The 19,529-nt window shown below is 43.5% G+C and overlaps 1 protein-coding gene across 1 annotated transcript in view; it reads right to left on the bottom strand.

The window, feature by feature from the left end:
* LOC311499743 (uncharacterized protein) overlaps window positions 1–19,529 on the bottom strand; it is a 233,054-nt gene that overhangs the window by 190,109 nt on the left and 23,416 nt on the right. Inside the window, exons 8-10 of the mRNA XM_084560864.1 lie at window positions 4,108–5,905; window positions 3,853–4,026; window positions 3,557–3,730 (exon numbers count right to left, since the gene is read on the bottom strand). Coding sequence (XP_084416990.1) covers window positions 3,557–3,730; window positions 3,853–4,026; window positions 4,108–5,905 — 2,146 coding nt within the window. The remainder of the gene's footprint in view (window positions 1–3,556; window positions 3,731–3,852; window positions 4,027–4,107; window positions 5,906–19,529) is intronic.

The raw sequence follows: 19,529 nt of genomic DNA, 5'->3' as shown, positions 1-19,529 counted from the left end.
AAAATAAATAAAGATGAAGGTTTGTCTTGCTGTTTGTGTTGGAGGTGCAACAGATAAATGTTTCAGACTAACATCTAAAACATTTTCTTCAATGGCACACGATCTACCCGCACTACCTTCTTGATCTACCGGATGGTGATGGACATAATGGGCACCCCTGCTTTATACATTACATGCCACATACATAACCCAATTTAGCTGCTAAACAATATCCCAGTTAGTAATTAGCATTAGTCTAAAAAGAGAAATATAATACCCTAAATACTAGACATATCAACAAAACATAAACACATGTCAAGCTTATTTAAAAACCTCTAAAGCATAAATACTCATTCACAGTACCTGGAAAGTGCAGATGTAAATGTCTTCTTCTCCCGCGGTTTCACTAACAATGGGGCTCAGAGCTCCCCCTCCCGCCACTGCGGGTATTACACATCAAATCACGCCATCTCTCAGAAAAGGACCAACAGCTGGGTGGGCGGTGACGGTATCAACTATGAACCTAGCTAGTTCCCGCCTCCTCGGCACGAGCTGAACGATAAATCTAATACAGCAAGAGAGGCGGGACTTAAGACGAGAACAGCCAATCATCAGCCGGTGTCAGTTTGAAGCAGCAACGGGAGGGAGGGGGGAGGAGTCAGCGGCAGCGAGCGCAGACACAGAGCGGCCTGAGAAACTGAGCGACTGTAGTGAGGCGTTTGAGCGGAACTGCTCAGAAACTGTAGAAAAGGTTTGGGTTTGAACCCTCTCACCGGGAAAACACCCACATCCACCACGGATGCGACGCCCCTGAATGGGGGGGGGGTCACTATGAACCCCCCCCCCCTTCCTCAGTGCTGTCTGCGCGCATGCGTGGATGACTTGGTTGTACTGATTTCTCCACCTCCGCCATGTTTCAGAACAACGTTAGGGTCTCTCCGATGGTCTTTCCTCTACGTCCGCTCCGCTCAACTCAACATTTTTTTATACAACAAACATCTCCGTGGCATAATAATGGTGCGACACAACGAATCGATAATGAAATTCGTTGCCAACTCTTTTAATAATCAAATTTTATCGATTTTAACGATTCGTTGTTGCAGCCCTAGTTACCGCTACGTCATTCTTTCAGGCACAAAATGGCGGCGGAGCGGTGCCTTTGAACTTACAGCTCCGTCTTTGACACTAAATAATTCAACACTTTTCCTCTGACACAATATACATTCCCTCTCTGGTTACATTCACAACAATAATTCCTTAATAAACCGGATAATATTAACTAGCTAACAGTTTATGTTCATTAACTTTAGCTCTCCGCTAGCGCTCAAAACGGAAAACAAACAAATCTACCAACATCAATAACAAAGAGCATAGGCTCAGGAACAGATAAAAGAAGAGGATCCATCTGAGGATTTTAAAGAACAGAGCAGGTGGCTCAGCTTGGTGTACACCAGTGACGTGTGATGAGGTTCATGACAGATTTACAGTCATGAACCCAATGGAATAGCTTCAATCAGTGGCGTCGCTAGGCCTGTTTTAGGGGGGCTGAAGACCTCCTAAAATATTCTTAAGCCCCCCTAAATAGTTTGGTGTTGTTTTCCCTTCACTTCGTAGTGTACGGTAGAGAGAGAGCCCCTTTGGCTCCTTGTTATCAATCCATTCCACTTGTTCAGAACGACCTCATTACTGATAATCCAGTCCACGTTTCCCTGTGACCTTGCTTGAGGCTCGGTACCCGCAGCCACACAGAGCCCAACAGAACACCGTTAGGACAAGAACATGAATGGATGGACGGATATAAGAAAGTTTTTCATTAAAGTAAGTATTCATCACTGCTGGTAGTAACAGTTAGTTAGCTCCAGCCTCCAGCTAACAGCAGAAAGTCCCATGTAATTAATGAAATGCTCCATGTTTGACAAATAAAAACCTGGCTTACACACTACAGACAATCTCTGCGCACGTCTTACCTTTGTTGTTTGGGGTCAAAAGTTTCATTCCAGCTGTAAAAGAGCGCTGCTACTTAGCTAGCTAGCTATAGCTAGTTAGTCTGAAATACCCTGTGAAGGTCCTGGTTGTTTCTAGAGTTCAGTGTGACTCTCTTTACCATATCTTTGGGGTGACTTCCTTCTGGAGCATCAGCTGTGTTTCTCACTTTACGCATGGATGCACACCGTGAAACAGGAGCTGAGCTCATTCACGTATGATAATCATCAGTAGATAATAATAATAATAATAATTACACTAATAATAATCACTCCACCAGCCTTATTGGCCTGTAGGAGTCAGGACAGAGGAGCACAGTGAGTGAGAGGGGAGACAGTCTTGCAGTCATGTCAACTGAAAAAGTCGAGCTTCAGCATCTGAGTCACAACAGAGTGATAGACTGATTTACCACCTTAAAAACAGACGACATTCTTTGATGCTTCCACCAAGTAACTTGCAATTGTAGCCATTTTTCTTCTTGTTAATGCTGTAAACATTCTGCTACTGAGCAAACCTTTGTTCATTGTTGTACTGTATTAAACAAACAGACTGATAATAAATACTAATAAATAACTACTCACACTAACTGGTTACGTTTCATATCTCAATGAGTATTCTTTACACAGGTATAAGGTTCATATTAATGCGGTTTCAGACACTGAAGTGGCTGTTCACTAAAGCATACACAATTTCTTATGACTACCCGACTGTTATTCTCCAAACTTTACACGGGAGAGCTCTGTCACACTTCCACCTAGCGCAGCACCATAACCAGAAGTCCAGCACAAACTGACACTTTGATGTTTTATCATCATTAGTCAAACTTACACTTCCTCAGACCAGGTTTTAACCTCTGCTCTCCACCATGGTCCATCCTGGAGGAAGAAACACAGTCAGAATGATTTTCTATCCAACATGAGTCCTAACTGCTGTTCAACATGAAGCAGAGTTCATCAGTTTATCAGTGAGACACAAAAACAGACTGAAACTCATCAGTATAGACTGTCTCTGATGTTTCACTGTCTGAGATCAACAGTTTGACCAACATTCACACATCAACAACTAAACAGTTTTCAGACTGTTCACAGATCAGTCTAACCTCCAGATTCAGTTGATTGTGTTCATTTACATATTCCAGATAGAGGCTCTAATGATGTAAAGTGCTTAGTCCATATCATAAAAGACTGTATTTGAAAGTTAACCCTGAGATAAATCTTTGAGGTTACCAGAGAATAAAGGAACCAATAAAGGATTTCAGCAGCAGGTTATTTGTAACATGTCATTTTATCACTGTTTAGAAATCTGCTCATTCTTTCTGCCTTAAATGTAGAATACTTAAGTTGAAAGTGTGTTTTAAAAGAAACAAAACTTGAATCCAAAGTCTTGGACATATTAAAATTCTCTGAATAATCACAGTCACAGAAGATTATTCTCTCTACACTTTACACCAACAATCCATCCATCAACAGTTGTTGATATATTTCACTAAAACCTAAAACTGTAAACCAGCTGATAGAGGAGGGTTCATCCTCTGAGGTTTACTGGGACTCCAAAGAATTTAGATATTGGACAAGCTCCTGTTGTCTGTCCATACCTGAGAGTGTCCAGTCTCCAGAGTGGATCCTCCAGTCCAGCAGACAGCAGCTTCACTCCCTTGTCTCCTGGATGGTTGTAGCTCAGGTCCAGCTCTCTCAGATGGGAGGGGTTGGAGCTCAGAGCTGAGGCCAGAGAAGAACAGCCTTCCTCTGTGATCAGACAACCTGACAGACTGGAGATAGAAAAATATCAGAAACTCAAGAAGAAGAAGGAAAATCCTCCAGATGTTGAACTTCTGCACCAACATGAACCTAAATCAGGATTTAACTGATCAACAACCAGCTGTATCCTGACCTGAGAGTTTCCAGTTTACAGTGAGGACTCTCCAGTCCAGCAGACAGCAGCTTCACTCCTGAATCCTGCAGGTTGTTGTTACTCAGGTCCAGCTCTCTCAGACTGGAGGACTGGGAGCTGAGAACTGAGGACAGAGCTTCACAGCTTCTCTCTGAGAGGTTACAACTGCTCAGCCTGAAGAAGAATCAACATCAAATGTTTTTTTTGTCATTTACTAAATGAATCATGTTTCAAATAGTTCCTAAATCCACCTACAGAGCTTTGTTGGAGGCTTTGACCACTGGCAGCAGCCTCAGAAGAGCCTCCTCTGAAGTAGAGTATTTCTTCAGGTCAAACACGTCCAGATCTTCTTCTGATGACAGTAAGATGAAGACCAGAGCTGACCACTGAGCAGGAGACAGTTCATCTGTGGAGAGACTTCCTGATCTCAGGGACTGTTGGATCTCCTTCACTAGAGAACCATCATTCAGTTCATTCAGACAGTGGAACAGATTGATGCTTCTCTCTGCAGACAGATTCTCACTGATCTTCTCCTTGATGTACTGGACTGTTTCCTGATTGGTCTGTGAGCTACTTCCTGTCTGTGTCAGCAGGCCTCGTAGGAGAGTCTGATTGGTCTCCAGTGAAAGACCCAGGAGGAAGCGGAGGAACAAGTCCAGGTGTCCATTTGGACTCTGTAAGGCCTTGTCCACAGCACTCTGATGGAGACGTGTTAGTTTAGGAATAAATACTTTAGACAACAGAGATGTAGTTTGTTGTTCTTCCATCAGGTTGACATCAGAGTTGATGAAGGTCTGATGGACATGAAGAGCAGCCAGAAACTCCTGAACGCTCAGATGGACAAAGCAGAACACCTTGTCCTGGTACAGTCCACTCTCCTCTTTAAAGATCTGTGTGAACACTCCTGAGTACACTGAGGCTGCTCTGATTTTGATGCCACACTCTGTCAGGTCTGATTCATAGAAGATCAGGTTTCCTTTCAGCAGCTGATCAAAAGCCAGTTTTCCCAGAGACTCAATCATCTTCCTGCTCTCTGGACTCCAGTGTGGATCTGTCTCAGCTCCTCCATCATACTTGACCTTCTTCACTTTGGTCTGAACCACCAGGAAGTGGATGTACATCTCAGTCAGGGTCTTGGGCAGCTCTCCTCTCTCTCTGGTTTCCAACACATCCTCCAGAACTGTAGCAGTGATCCAGCAGAAGACTGGGATGTGACACATGATGTGGAGGCTTCGTGATGTCTTGATGTGGGAGATGATCCTGCTGGCCTGCTCCTCATCTCTGAATCTCTTCCTGAAGTACTTCTTCTTCTGGGGGTCAGTGAACCCTCTGACTTCTGTCACCATGTCAATACAGTAAGGAGGGATCTGATTGGCTGCTGCAGGTCGTGTGGTTATCCAGAGGCGAGCAGAGGGAAGCAGGTTCCCCCTGATGAGGTTTGTCAGCAGCACATCCACTGAGGTGGACTCTGTAACATCAGTCAGGATCTCAGTGTTGTGGAAGTCCAGAGGAAGTCGACACTCATCCAGACCGTCAAAGATGAACACAACCTGGAACTCTTCAAAGCTGCAGATTCCTGCTTCTTTGGTTTCAGTAAAGAAGTGATGAACAAGTTCCACCAAGCTGAACTTTCTCTTTTTCACCACATTCAGCTCTCTGAAAGTCAATGGAAATATGAAGAGGATGTCCTGGTTGGCTTTGTCTTCAGCCCAGTCCAGAGTGAACTTCTGTGTTAAGACTGTTTTCCCAATGCCAGCCACTCCCTTTGTCATCACTCTTCTGATTGGTCCATGTCTTCCAGGTGAGGCTTTAAAGATGTCTTCTTGTCTGATGGTTGTTTCTGGTCTGTCTGGTTTCCTGGATGCTGTTTCAATCTGTCTGACCTCATGTTCATCATTGACCTCTGCAGTCCCTCCCTCTGTGATGTAGAGCTCTGTGTAGATCTCATTCAGAAGGGTTGAGTTTCCTGCTTTAGCAATCCCCTCAAACACACACTGGAACTTCTCCTTCAGAGTAGATTTAACTTTACGTCCACACTCTGCAGCAGGAGTTCCTGAAAGAACAAGAAATGTAATGAATCAGTGAACTCATTCATTTTAATAACATTCACATGTGACTGTTTTCAGTCCAGAAGAATTCCTAGATGTGATTCAGATGTTTTCATCATATTAACATCAGAGTCTAGAAATATAAACTTCTCCCATGTTTCCTCCATTTCCTCTTTCCATCAAGTTAAAGCTGTTAAATCCTCTTACTGCTCTGCAGACAGTCAGCCAGCTCCTCCTGCTTCATTCTCCTCAGGAAATTCCCTGTGATCTTCACAAATAAATCTCTGCTGCTCCTCCTCTGCTCTTCATCCTCACCCTCCAACACCTCCTCATCCTCCCTCTGACTCTCTAAGCATTCTGGGTAATCTGGACTCAGAACCTTCTGGATCTTCTTCAGCTCGTTCTTCATAAAAAAAAAGATGTTCTCCTCCAGCAGCTGGAACAGAATAATAATCCAACTTAAATGATCAGAACACAATCATGTTGATCTGAAAGGCTGCTTGTTGACAGCATTCAACAAGAAGACTTCTCCAACCAGAATGCTAGTTTGTGGTTGTTGAGGTTAGCAGTAGTAGCTGTGATTGAACATTTACTCACCATGAATATGGAGTCCAGGTCTTTGTGATGATGATCACTGGAAACCACTGAGATCTGCTGCTGAAGTCTGTGGAGAAACATCTTTGATTCAAACTAACTTCTTTAACAAACACACTTTGGTGATGATCATCATTTTATTGATGCCACAAACACAAGATGAGAACAACAAACACTGCTCTGATTACTGAATGTGGTGTTTTAACAGAGGAAACTAAATGACAGATAAACTCTGGACTAAAACATGACAGTCTAATGAACAGAACTGAATAATGATTAATCGATCTGTGTTAATTCTGACCCTGGATCAGCAGACTGCTGTTTACGTTTGAAGTTAATATTTCGACCCATAGACCAGTCACTCTTCATGGACACAGATGTGATTCCAGAGGGATCTGGTCTTTGCTGATGGATCCTGTTAAAACACAACATGGATTAACTTTACTGGGTAAATTCTTTCTGGACGCTTCAGTTATTATGTTCAATGTTTTAATTCAAAGAAAGCACAGAAAACAGAAAACTCATTCTTTCTTACCCCTGGACATCAGACTGTTGTCCATGTTTGAAATAAAGAGGTTCACCTCTGGACCAATCACTCATCATGGACACACAGCTGTATTCAGGAGAATCATGTTTCTGTTGATGCATCCTCCTACAAACACAGGATATAATATGTCCTCTGTCACATGGTGGCCAAAATAAATACAATTCTCCACCTGGATTTAACTAATCAAACAGGTAGGAGCCTCCTACTGGATAATTACTGCATAGATGATTATCTTTCAGCTGACAACAAGTTATTTAAGCCCAACTGATGCAATGAGTAGCTTCTCATTTCTTCAACAACCATGTCTAAAGACACATCCTGTGGTCGTCTGTTTGAGAAGGGTCAAATCATTGGCATGCATCAAGCAGAGAAAACATCTAAGGAGATTGTAGAAACTACTAAAACTGGGTTAAGAACTGTCCAAGGCATTATTAAAAACTGGAAGGATAGTGGAGAAGCATCGTCTTCCAGGAAGAAATGTGGTCGGAAAAAAATCCTGATTGATGGTGATCAGTGATCACTTTAATGTTTGGTGAAATCAAATGGAAGAAAAACAACAGTAGAACTCAGGACTATGTTTAATTGTGAAAGTAAGAACATTTCCACACGTACAATGTGAAGGGAACTCAAGGGATTGGGACTGAACAGCTGTGTAGCCTTAAGAAAACCACTAATCAGTGAGGCTAACTGGAAAAAAAGGCTTCAGTTTGCTAGGGAGCATAAAGATTGGACTCTGGAGCAATGGAAGAAGGTCATGTGGTCTGATGAGTCCAGATTTACCCTGTTCCAGAGTGATGGGGGCATCAGGGTAAGAAGAGAGGCAGATGAAGTGATGCACCCATCATGCCTAGTGTCTACTGTACAAGCCTGTGGGGGCAGTGCTATGATCTGGGGTTGCTGCAGTTGCTCAGGTCTAGGTTCAGCAACATTATGTGTCCAAAGAATGAGGTCAGCTGACTACCTGAATATACTGAATGACCAGGTTATTCCATCAATGGATCATATTCCAAGATGACAATGCCAGGATTCATGGGGCTCAGATTGTGAAAGAGTGGTTCAGGGAGCATGAGACATCATGTTCACACATGGATTGGCCACCACAGAATTAACTGTGGTGCTGTATGGGGTGGTGGGGAAAGTGAGGGTGGGGTGGGGTGAAAGCTTCATTGGGGTCATCGGGTGGGCACTCTCCTTCACTGATGTTTCGATGATAGGCCCACAACACCTCCAGAGGGCTCATTGGCAACACCTGGCCTCCCAGGTGTGCCCCCCTCTGCTTTCAACCTTTCTGTGCTACCGGTGTTACTTCGGGACCCAGGAGGGGTCTCGCCTCTTCACCCAGAGCCACCGACTTGCTTCTTCTGCTGCACCCGAGAGGGCTTTGATGGTTTGGCGTTGGTCTTGGCCTCGAATTCCCAAGTCCTTAAGCAGCCTGATGGTAGACTTGCCCACGAAGCCTCTGCAGCCGACTTCCACTGGGCAAACCATGGCTTTCCATCCCTGTTGCTCCGCGTCAGCTGTCAACTTGGTATACTTAAGGTTCTTATGTTCGAAGGCCTCCTCCACAGCTGCCTCCCAGGGAACAGTGAGCTCCATTATGTAGACAGTACGAAGTGAGGAGGACCAGAGCACAAGGTCTGGTCTGAGGCTTCTTACTGCAATCTCAGATGGGAAGTAGAGCCTTTGGTTCAGATCTGCCATCAACTTCCAGTCACGTGCCCCTCCAAGATGTCCGATGTTGTATGGACTTTGGCCTGCTTCACACCTTCTGGGATGAACTCTCTTGCAGTTACAGGATGGGATAATGGAGGAGGCAGGGCATTGAGCTTTGTCCTTCTGGTCTCCAACGTAGCTGCTAGGCACTTGAGGATGTGGTTGTGATAGGCTTGTCTTGCAGCCGACCAGGATGTGTCCGAGGTTTGCGGGAGATGGGCAGAGGGGACATGTAGGGTCTTCACCGCACCATTGGTTCAGGTTAGAGAGGGAAGGCAGGACATCATACGTTGCCCTTAAGATGAAGCTGGTGTGAAATGCTTCCATGCCCAACAGCTCCCTCCAAGAGAACTTTCTTCTCTCAACTCCCTCCCATCTCATCCAATGTCCTCGCTTGGCTTGTGAGACAGCCTTTGCGCACCTTGTTGCCTGCTCTTGCCGACGAACCTCCTCGACGACCAGATGTCGGTGCTGAGCTGGAGCTGCCTTCTGCCAGGATGGTCTGCTCTCTCCTAGGCCAAGGCCTCCTTTCCCCTGCTGCACAAGGCCAACAATATCTCTGTGCCAGAGGTCTGACTTTGCCTGCTGGGTAGCTGCGGTTGGGGTCCATTTCCTTCCGGTCACCAAGGTAGGAGCTGTTATATATAAGCTCTGATGGGAGGGAGACGAAGACTACCCACTGGGAGGCTCGGATGATGACCTCCATAGCCATCGTGAAGGCTAGTGGCGAGATAGTACATTCTGCCATTATACCTATTTCCAGTTGTTGCCATGCTGTGGTATATTCGTCTGTTGTTAAACATAGCTGAATGTCTTGGAAATAGGATTTGACAAGGCTGGTGATTGCTTCTGGGATGCTGAAAAAGTCGAAAGCCGTCCATAGGAGATTGTGAGGAATTGACCCGAAGGCATTGGCGAGGTCTAAGAACACGACATGGAGATCTCTTCCATCCTATTTGGCGGCTTGGATTTGGTGCCATATCATGTTTGTGTGCTCCAAGCAACCAGAGAAGCCTGGAATCCCTGCCTTCTGCACCGTGGTATCGATGCAGTGGTTCTTTTCCAGGTAGACAGCCAGCCTGTGAGCCGCTACACTGAAGAAGATTTTGCCTTCAACGTTCAGGAGGCTGATTTGGCGAAACTGGCTGACATCCGCAGAGTCCTTTTCCTTGGGGATTAAGATGTCTCCTGCTCTCCGCCACGCAGTTGGAATTGCTTGTTTCTGCCACACCACCTTCAACAACCTCCAAAGAAAACGTAAAACCTCTGATGCGTTCTTATAAAGCCGGTACGGTACTCCATTGGGCCCAGGGGCGGATGCAGCTCTTGCACGACTTACGATTCTCTCAACTTCGCTCCACTTGGGAGGGCTGGTGTCCAGCTGATGTTCTGGAGAATGTATTGGTGGCATGTCGGGTGGAAGGGTCGTTTGTCCGCACCGCCAGCTGTCCGAGTGGTTCTTTTTGAGGTAAGTTTCGAGGTCTTTTATTGTTGTTTTGAGTTTGCCACTTTTGTCCGTTGTAAAAAGGCTCTTGACAAACTTGAAAGGGTCGTTGAAGAAGTTTGATCTTGTCCGCTCCTTCATTTTATGCCTCCTTCTGAGATTCTCAGCTCTCCTCAAGGTTGTCAGACGGCTCTTGATTTCTGCCTTGCAGCAGGTCAATTCCCTTCCTCTCCTCCTCTGGAGCTTTCCTCCATTGTTTCTTCAGCTGCCTTCTTTCTTTGACGAGGCAATCTATCTCCTGCTGTCTCCTGGACTTCATCGGGGTGGATGATGTTGTTTTCTTCCTTTTTTCTTCAGTTCCAAAGCGCTCAGCACCATAGTTGTAAATCAGGTCTCCCATTCTCTCCAGCTTCTTAACTCAGTTTTTCCAGGAGTTTGCTGATGTCTGTATTAATCGTTTCCCACTCCTTTTTCTCACAGGATTTCGGCCACTTGACTTGTGGTTTTCGCCCCTGGATCTTGTTCTTAGTTGCAAACTGAGGTAGGTCGGGCTCTTGCGGCACCGCTATGCTTGGCTCTTCCTCTTCCTCTCGAACAGGGGGATTGATGTCCTGCAGACTTTGGTTTTGGTCCTGCTGATGAACTTCACTTGACTTACTCGACCTGCTTCGTAAGAAGTAGCGGTCGATGCAAGGTCCCTGTTGTTCTGATACCAAGCACTTTTTCAATCCTTGGTGTCTTACTAAACAACATGAAGCCTTCTTCCTGTGGATCCACCACCTGCAGGAAAACACCTGGGGTTCGGGTGCAGTGTGGGCTGGACAACAAGAAAAGTCTGGGACATGGAAGTTCTGACTTCAGGAATCAAAATAAGTTCTAGTCTCATAGAACGTCACCTATCTGGAGGTGAAGGAACCTGAGCTGTTGCAGGAGGTGGAGCGATACTGATTAGATATAGTTGGGGTCAACTGGAGCAGCAGGTCTCGTAGGAGAGTCTGATTGGTCTGCAGTGAAAGACCCAGGAGGAAGCGGAGGAACAAGTCCAGGTGTCCATTTGGACTCTGTAAGGCCTTGTCCACAGCACTCTGATGGAGACCTGTTAGTTTAGGTTTGTCTCTAAAGACTTTAGACAACAGAGATGTAGTTTGTTGTTCTTCCATCAGGTTGACATCAGAGTTGATGAAGGTCAGATGGACATGAAGAGCAGCCAGAAACTCCTGAACGCTCAGATGGACGAAGCAGAACACCTTGTCCTGGTACAGTCCTCTCTCCTCTTTAAAGATCTGTGTGAACACTCCTGAGTACACTGAGGCTGCTCTGATATCGATGCCACACTCTGTCAGGTCTCATTCATAGAAGATCAGGTTTCCTTTCTGCAGCTGATCAAAAGCCAGTTTTCCCAGAGACTCTGGACTCCAGTGTGGATCTGTTTCAGCTCCTCCATCGTACTTGACCAAACAATGCTCTGATTACTGAATTCAATTCAATTCAATTCAATTTTATTTATATAGCGTCAATAACAATACAAATCGTCTCAAGACGCTTTACAAAAACCCGGCCTGAAACTCCCAGAGCAAGCCTGAAGGCAACGGTGGCAAGGAAAAACTCCCTTTTAACAGGAAGAAACCTCGAGCAGAACCCAGCTCATATGGAGGGACCCATCTGCCTAAGGCCAGCCGGGTACAGACAGAAGAAAGAGAGAAGAGAACAGCAAGATAAACATACATCTGTCATAGATACACATATCTGACTAAAGTGTACATGTGGAATCTTATGATACAAACTGATGATGTTACATGACAGTTTGAAAATGTAAGAGGAATCATAGGCAGGTTGGAGAATTGTTCATTCAGGTAGGAGTGGATAACTGCAGGATTCCATGAAGACTGGGCAGGCTGATGAGACCACGACAACAGATGTAGTATAGAGCTCCACGGGAAACACACCACTCCAGGCCAGAGATACTCACAAGAAGAGGGGGAAAGAGGGGGGAAGGGGGGGGGAAGGGGGGTGGGACACACACAGCAGTAAACATTCTACATAGTAATAGCACAGAATTGTATGACTAGTAGTATATAGGAAATTAGAGGGCAAGAGCTCTGTGCCAGAGAAAAGAAAGTGGAGGATGCGAGAGAGGAGAGAGAAGAAAGAAGGAGGACATGTGTTTGGTGCATCGTCCCCCAGCAGCCTAGGCCTATAGCAGCATAACTAAGGGATGGTTTAGTCCAGCCCTAACTATAAGCCTGATCAAAAAGGAAAGTCTTAAGCCTGACCTTAAAAATAGAGAGAGTGTCTGCCTCCCGAACCCAAACTGGGAGCTGGTTCCACAGGAAAGGAGCCTGATAGCTGAAAGCTCTACCTCCCATTCTACTTTTTGAAATTCTAGGAACCACAAGTAGGCCTGCACTTTCAGACCGAAGTGATCTGTTGGGATGATATGGTACAATGAGGTCTTTAAGATACGATGGAGCTCGGCCTTTAAGGGCCTTGTATGTAAGGAGGAGGATTTTAAATTCTATTCTAGACTTTAAAGGGAGCCAGTGAAGAGAAGCTAAAACTGGAGTAATATGATCTCTCTTGCTAATTCCTGTCAATGCTCTTGCTGCGGCATTTTGAATCAATTGGAGGCTTTTTAAAGAGCTATATGGAGCCAGACAGTAATGAATTACAATAATCCAGTCTGGACGACACAAATGCATGAACTAGTTTTTCAGCATCACTCTGAGACAGGATGTTCCTAATTTTGACGATATTACGCAGGTGAAAGAAGGCAGTCCTGGTCACTTGCTTTATGTGACATTTAAAGGACATATCCTCATCAAATATAACACCAAGGTTTTTTACAGTAATACTGGAGGCCAAGGTAATGCCATCCAAAGACACCATGTGATTAGATAATGAATCTCTGAGATGCTTAGGACCGAATACAATAACTTCTGTTTTGTCTGAGTTTAAGAGTAGGAAATTACAGGTCATCCAAGCCTTTATGTCTTTAAGGCATGCTTGGAGTTTAACCAACTGATTAGTTTCATCTGGTTTCATAGATAAATATAGCTGGGTGTCGTCTGCATAGCAATGAAAGTTTATGCCATGTTTTCTAATAATCTTGCCTAATGGCAACATGTATAACGTGAAGAGTATTGGTCCTAGCACAGAACCTTGAGGAACTCCATAACTTACTTTTGTATAAGTAGAGGAATCATTATTGACATGAACAAACTGGAATCTGTCAGACAGATAGGATTCAAACCAGTCTAATGCAGTTCCTTTAATCTTGACCTCACTTTCAAGTCTCTGTAGTAAAATATTATGATCAATAGTGTCAAATGCAGCACTAAGATCTAGCAGAACAAGTATAGAGACAAGTCCACTGTCTGAAGCCATGAGGAGATCATTGGTAACTTTAACCAGAGCTGTTTCTGTACTATGATGAACTCTAAAACCTGACTGAAACTCTTCAAACAGACCATTCTTGTTTAAGTGGTCACACAACTGATTAGCAACAACTTTTTCTAGAATTTTGGAAATAAAGGGAAGGTTGGAGATTGGTCTATAGTTGGCTAAAACATCTGGATCTGGAGTGGCTTTCTTGAGTAAGGGCTTAATTACAGCAATCTTAAAGGACTGAGGCACATATCCTGTCAATAAAGATAAATTTATCTGGTTCAATATGGAGGTGTTAATTAATGGAAAAACTTCTTTGAGCAATTTAGTTGGGATTGGATCTAGAAGACAGGTTGATGGTTTAGATGCTGTAATTGTTGAAGAGAGCTCAAGAAGATCTACTGGGGAGAAGGATTCCAGATATTGATAAGGTCTTACAAAAGTTTCTAATGTCGCTGTACTTGCATCTTTAACAGCTGTTGGAAGGATGCCTTGAATATTTTCTCTAATGCCGACAATTTTATTAGTAAAGAAGCTCATGAAGTCATTACTACTGAGGGCTAAAGGAATAGATGGCTCAACAGAGCTGTGGCTCTTTGTCAGCCTGGCTACAGTGCTGAAAAGAAATCTGGGGTTGTTCTTGTTTTCTTCTATTAATGATGAATAATATGCTGTTCTAATACTACTGAGAGCTTTTTTATAAGTTGTTAAACTATCTTTCCAGGCTATGCGAGCTTCTTCAGAATTAGTGGAATGCCAAATTCTTTCCATCTTTCAGACTGCCTGTTTTAAACAGCGCAACTGTGAATTATACCAGGGAGCTGCTCCTCCTATTTATGACCTTCTTTATCAGAGGAGCAACTAAGTTTAGAGTTGAACTAAGAGATGCTGCAGAGCCATCAACAAAATAATCTATTAGTGCAGGGGTTAAATTGTGGTTGCTGTCGTCCACATCATTGACACATGGCACTGAGGTAAATAAAGAAGGAATTAATTCTTTATATCTAGTTACAGCATCATCAGATAAACATCTACTGTAATGAAATGTCTTTTCAGTTCCTGTGTAATCCATTATTGTAAATTAAAAAGTTATGAGGAAATGATCAGACAAAAGAGGGTTATGAGTAAATACTGTTAAACCTTCAGTTTCTATGCCATATGTTAGGACAAGATCTAAGGTGTGATTAAAACTGTGAGTTGATCTATTTACATTCTGAGAAAAGCCAATTGAATCTAATAATGATGTAAATGAAGAGCTAAGGCTGTCACTGACAACATCAACATGGATGTTAAAGTCACCTACTATAATGACTTTATCTGTTCTAAGAACTAAATCACATAAAAACTCAGAGAATTCAGCTAAAAACTCAGAATAAGGAGCAGGTGGGCGATACACCACAACAAAAAGAATTGGTTTTTGTGTTTTCTGGTCTGGATGGGGAAGACTAAGAGTAAGACTTTCAAATGAATTAAAGCTCTCCTTAGGTCTAGGATTAATAGATAAATCAGAGTGGAAGATTGCTGCCACTCCTCCTCCTCCTCTACCTGTGCTTCTAGGAATATGATAATTACTATGACTGGGTGGAGTAGACTCATTTAAACTAACATATTCATCATCCTGTAGCCATGTTTCAGTCAAACTAAATAGATCAATCTGATGATCAGTTATCAGATCATTCACTAAAAGAGATTTAGATGAGAGAGATCTGACATTTAAAAGACCACATTTAATTTTCCTATTCTTCTGTTCTACCAATGAACTTGTACTGATTTGTATCAGGTTCCTATGAGAAACTCCTCTGTTGTTATTTTTTGGTTTAAATAATCTGGGAGCAGACAGAACATCTATAGAGTTGATAGAGTTTAGGGTGTGAGACAGTCCTTGAGAAGCGGCAGAGAAGTGTGTAAGACTACAACTCCGCCTCCTGGTCTGAACTCTGGGTTGTCATGGTTTCGGGGGGTTAATAAAATCGGCCATATTCCTAGAGATGAGAGCAGCACCCGCTAAAGTTGGGTGGATGCCATCTCGCCTAATCAGACCAGGCTTTCCCCAGAAAGTGTGCCAATTGTCAATGAAGGCCACGTTGTTTTCTGGACACCACCTAGATAACCAGCGATGGAATGACGACGTGCGACTAAACATGTCATCATTGGTCAGGTTGGGCAGGGGACCAGAGAAAACTACGGAGTCAGACATAGTTTTAGCAAACTTACACACCGATTCCACATTAAGTTTTGTGACCTCCGACTGACGTAACCGGGTGTCATTACTGCCGACGTGAATAACAATTTTACTGTATTTAACCTTAGCCTTAGCCAGCAGTTTGAGGTAAGATTTAGTGTCGCCCGCTCTGGCCCCTGGAATGCATCTAACTATGGTCGCTGGTTTCTCTATCTTCACGTTCCGCAAAATAGAGTCGCCAATCACCAGAGTTGGTTTCTCAGCGGGCGTGTCGCTGAGTGGGGAAAATCGGTTGGAGACGTGAAGGGTTTGGTGGTGCTCCACGGGCCTTGTGGGACTATGCTTCCTTCGAACCGTCACCCAGCCGCCCTGGTTTCCCGGCTGCTCGGGAGCTGTCGGGGGACAGCTAACAGGAGCTATGCTAACAGGAGCTATGCTAACAGGAGCTATGCTAACTGGAGCTATGCTAACAGGAGCTACTCTTGGTCGGTCCGCACCGGCTACAGGGCCCTGGCTAGCTGCTGGTTGTTTTTCAATGGTGCGGAACCGTGCTTCCAATTCGGAAAGCCTCGCCTCCAGTGCTACGAATAAACTACATTTGTTACACATACCATTACCACTAAAGGAGGCAGAGGAGTAACTAAACATGTGGCACGAGATGCAGGAGAGAGAAGAGGAAGCAGAGGGAGAAGCCATGGTTAATTCGCTAACGTTAGCAGACAAAGTTGATTAGAAGAGAGAGTGTGTGTGGTTCAAAAAGTAGCTATAGAGGACAGGTGGTTGAAGATACGTAAGAATTCCCCGCAATAAACAGAACGTTTTTTGGAAGTTGAGCGACGCTAACACTCTGTAAACAGCAATACCACACGGTGCAGAAGCAGGAAATGACGCAATACGCTTACTCACGTGACGCGAATGTGGTGTTTTAACAGAGGAAACTAAATGACAGATAAACTCTGGACTAAAACATGACAGTCTAATGAACAGAACTGAATAATGATTAATAGATCTGTGTTAATTCTGACCCTGGATCAGCAGACTGCTGTTTACGTTTGAAGACAGTCGGTCGAACCATAGACCAGTCACTCTTCATGGACACAGATGTGATTCCAGAGGGATCTGGTCTTTGCTGATGGATCCTGTTAAAACACAACATGGATTAACTTTACTGGGTAAATTCTTTCTGTACGCTTCAATTATTATGTTAAATGTTTCAATGCAAAGAAAGCACGGAAAACAGAAAACTCATTCTTTCTTACCCTGGATCATCAGACTGTTGTCCATGTTTGAAGGCAAGAGGTTGTTCTCTGGACCGATCACTCTTCATGGACACACAGCTGTATTCAGGAGAATCATGTTTCTGTTGATGGATCCTCCTACAAACACAGGATATAATATGTCCTCAAGACTCAACCTTGATTCATTTAGTTAAATAAAATTTAATTTAGAAATCTCTCCAAGAAGAAGACAACATTTTCTACAGTTGACATCACTCCAACCATACATGTGTCCTTCTTGACTTAGCTACCACATATTTCTATATAATCAAGGTTTTTACAAGCCAAGGCTCGGCTGTGTCATGTTTTCTATAATGTCACTATTGGGGCCTTTCTATCCACAGAGAGGATGGAAAGCAGATCATTGAGCTCCTTCAAAGGAACAACTCCTGGTTCAGATATGTGGACGAGTCCTTGGTCAAAATTAAAACCCAAACAAAGTTGTTGTTCAGTGCAGAGAGGAGTGGTCTGACTTGTATCTAGGATATTACTAAACAACATGGAGCCTTCTTCCTGTGGATCCACCACTGCTTGGTGCTATTTCCTCTAATTGAAGTTTTTACATCCAAATATGTGAAATTAGACGTAGATCTTGAAAACATATAATTTATATCTTGTCTTTCTTTCTCATTAAGCAACATTAGTGAAGATTTTAAAGGGTTTACTTTATAACCAGAGATATTACCATGGAATACCTTCATTAGCTTTTGTCTCATGAGTGCACAAAATGGATGAATGGATGAAGGTGATGTCCAGATTAAGGACACATTAAGACTTCCAGTCAGATCAACACCAGATAGTACTATAAGGTATTATTCTGGTTGTAGTGTTGAGTGTACTGTGGTCTCAGTTCAGACCTGATGCTAAAATGTGTTTGATACTTTATGTACCTTCAGTTTTCTTACCTCTGATCAGCTGACTTCTGTCCACGTTTCAAGTCAACAGGTGGACTCTTAGACTGATCAGTCTCCATGGACACAGCTGGACACAGGAGAGTCTTGATTTTCCTACAAAAACAAGACAAAGACTTTAACAGTCTGACATGTTCCTTAAAAACTGTTCTGAGTGAATGGTACGTTATAAAGGATCTCATCTACTCAACACAGGGTTATATTTTAAATTGTGTTCCAAGTCTGGAATCAACAATATATTTATTATAGTCCTTAGATTTGGTGCAATAACCTCAGAATCTAAAATCTCAAGATGACGTTTCATCCCAAAGTGGTGTACATGACCTCAAATGTGTGACAGTCAAAATATTTAGTTTATTCCTTTAATGTTTTCACAGACCTGAAGTAGACACAACTTCACATGGTTCTTTATGTGAATAATCCACAAGTGACCCAGAGAGGAAAGTGTTGCAATGACATAAATGAAGTTGTTTGTTTGTCTGACCTATGTGAGAGAAAACAGTCTGACTGTTAAGAGGTGACTTGTCGCCCTCTATTGGTTTGCTTTTGTCTTTGTTTGGTTTCTGTTTTTGCCTCAGGTGTTTGGAGTTGAGCTGCTGGTCGTTATTCTGGGGCGGGGCTGACATCTCACCTGCTTCTCATCATCCAATCAAGCTGAACCCCACTTAAGGACGTCCCACTGTCCCACTCATCTCCAGTTCTTCAGTTTACCTCCGTGGTAGTTACTCTAGAAGCAGCTATTGTCATTTAGTCTATTTCCTTGGTGTCCAGTCTGAATAAGCTGCTTTTCTGTGTTTGCTCCAGGTGCAGCCCACGCTCCAGCCTTTTTCACCAGCCAGCTCCTCCTGATCTTTTTGCCTATGTGGAACTCTGCTGGAGTTTTGTTTTCATTAAAGTCCTGTCCTTGAGCCTGAACTCTTGAGTCTAGCGTCTGGGTTCTTTCCTTCCAGTTGTCCACATCATAACACTGACCTACTGTATGTTAAAAACAACAGTGACCTGTGAAGTTGATCATTGGTATGATCCATGATGATTCATTCATCTGTTAGAAACTCTTTGTCTCAAGACTCTTTAAAGAACCCAGCCTGAAAATGTGACGGTGAGAAGAAAACAACTTGGCTTTAAGAGGAAGGAACCTTGAACAGAACCAGAACCAGAACCAGCTCATATGGAGGAACCATCTACTTGAGTCCAGATGAGTAGAGACAGAAAACGAGAGAGAAGAGGAGGAACAAGATGATAAATCCATCTGTCACACAAATATCTGGTTTAGCATCAATATGATAAAAAGTAGAGAACAAGATGATGCATGTTTCATGAGACTCTGAGATCAGATGGAGGCCTTAAAGGACCTCGGATGGAAGGAGGAGGATTTAAACTCTGGATTTTACAGAGATCCACTGAAGAGAAGCTGAAACTCTCCGATTCCTGTCAATGCTCTCGCGGCAGCATTTTGAATCAATTGGAGGCTTTTTAAAGGGATGTTTGAATCAACCTGATAATAATGAACAATAAAGAGAGTGATCCAGTTAATGAGACATTTCCAGATTTCTCTGGTAGGATTCTCACCTGTTGAA

Source organism: Chelon labrosus, assembly GCF_963514085.1.
Source record: "Chelon labrosus genome assembly, chromosome: 14".
Classification (NCBI taxonomy): Eukaryota; Metazoa; Chordata; class Actinopteri; order Mugiliformes; family Mugilidae; genus Chelon; species Chelon labrosus.
This window is presented reverse-complemented; position numbering and strand designations above follow the sequence as displayed.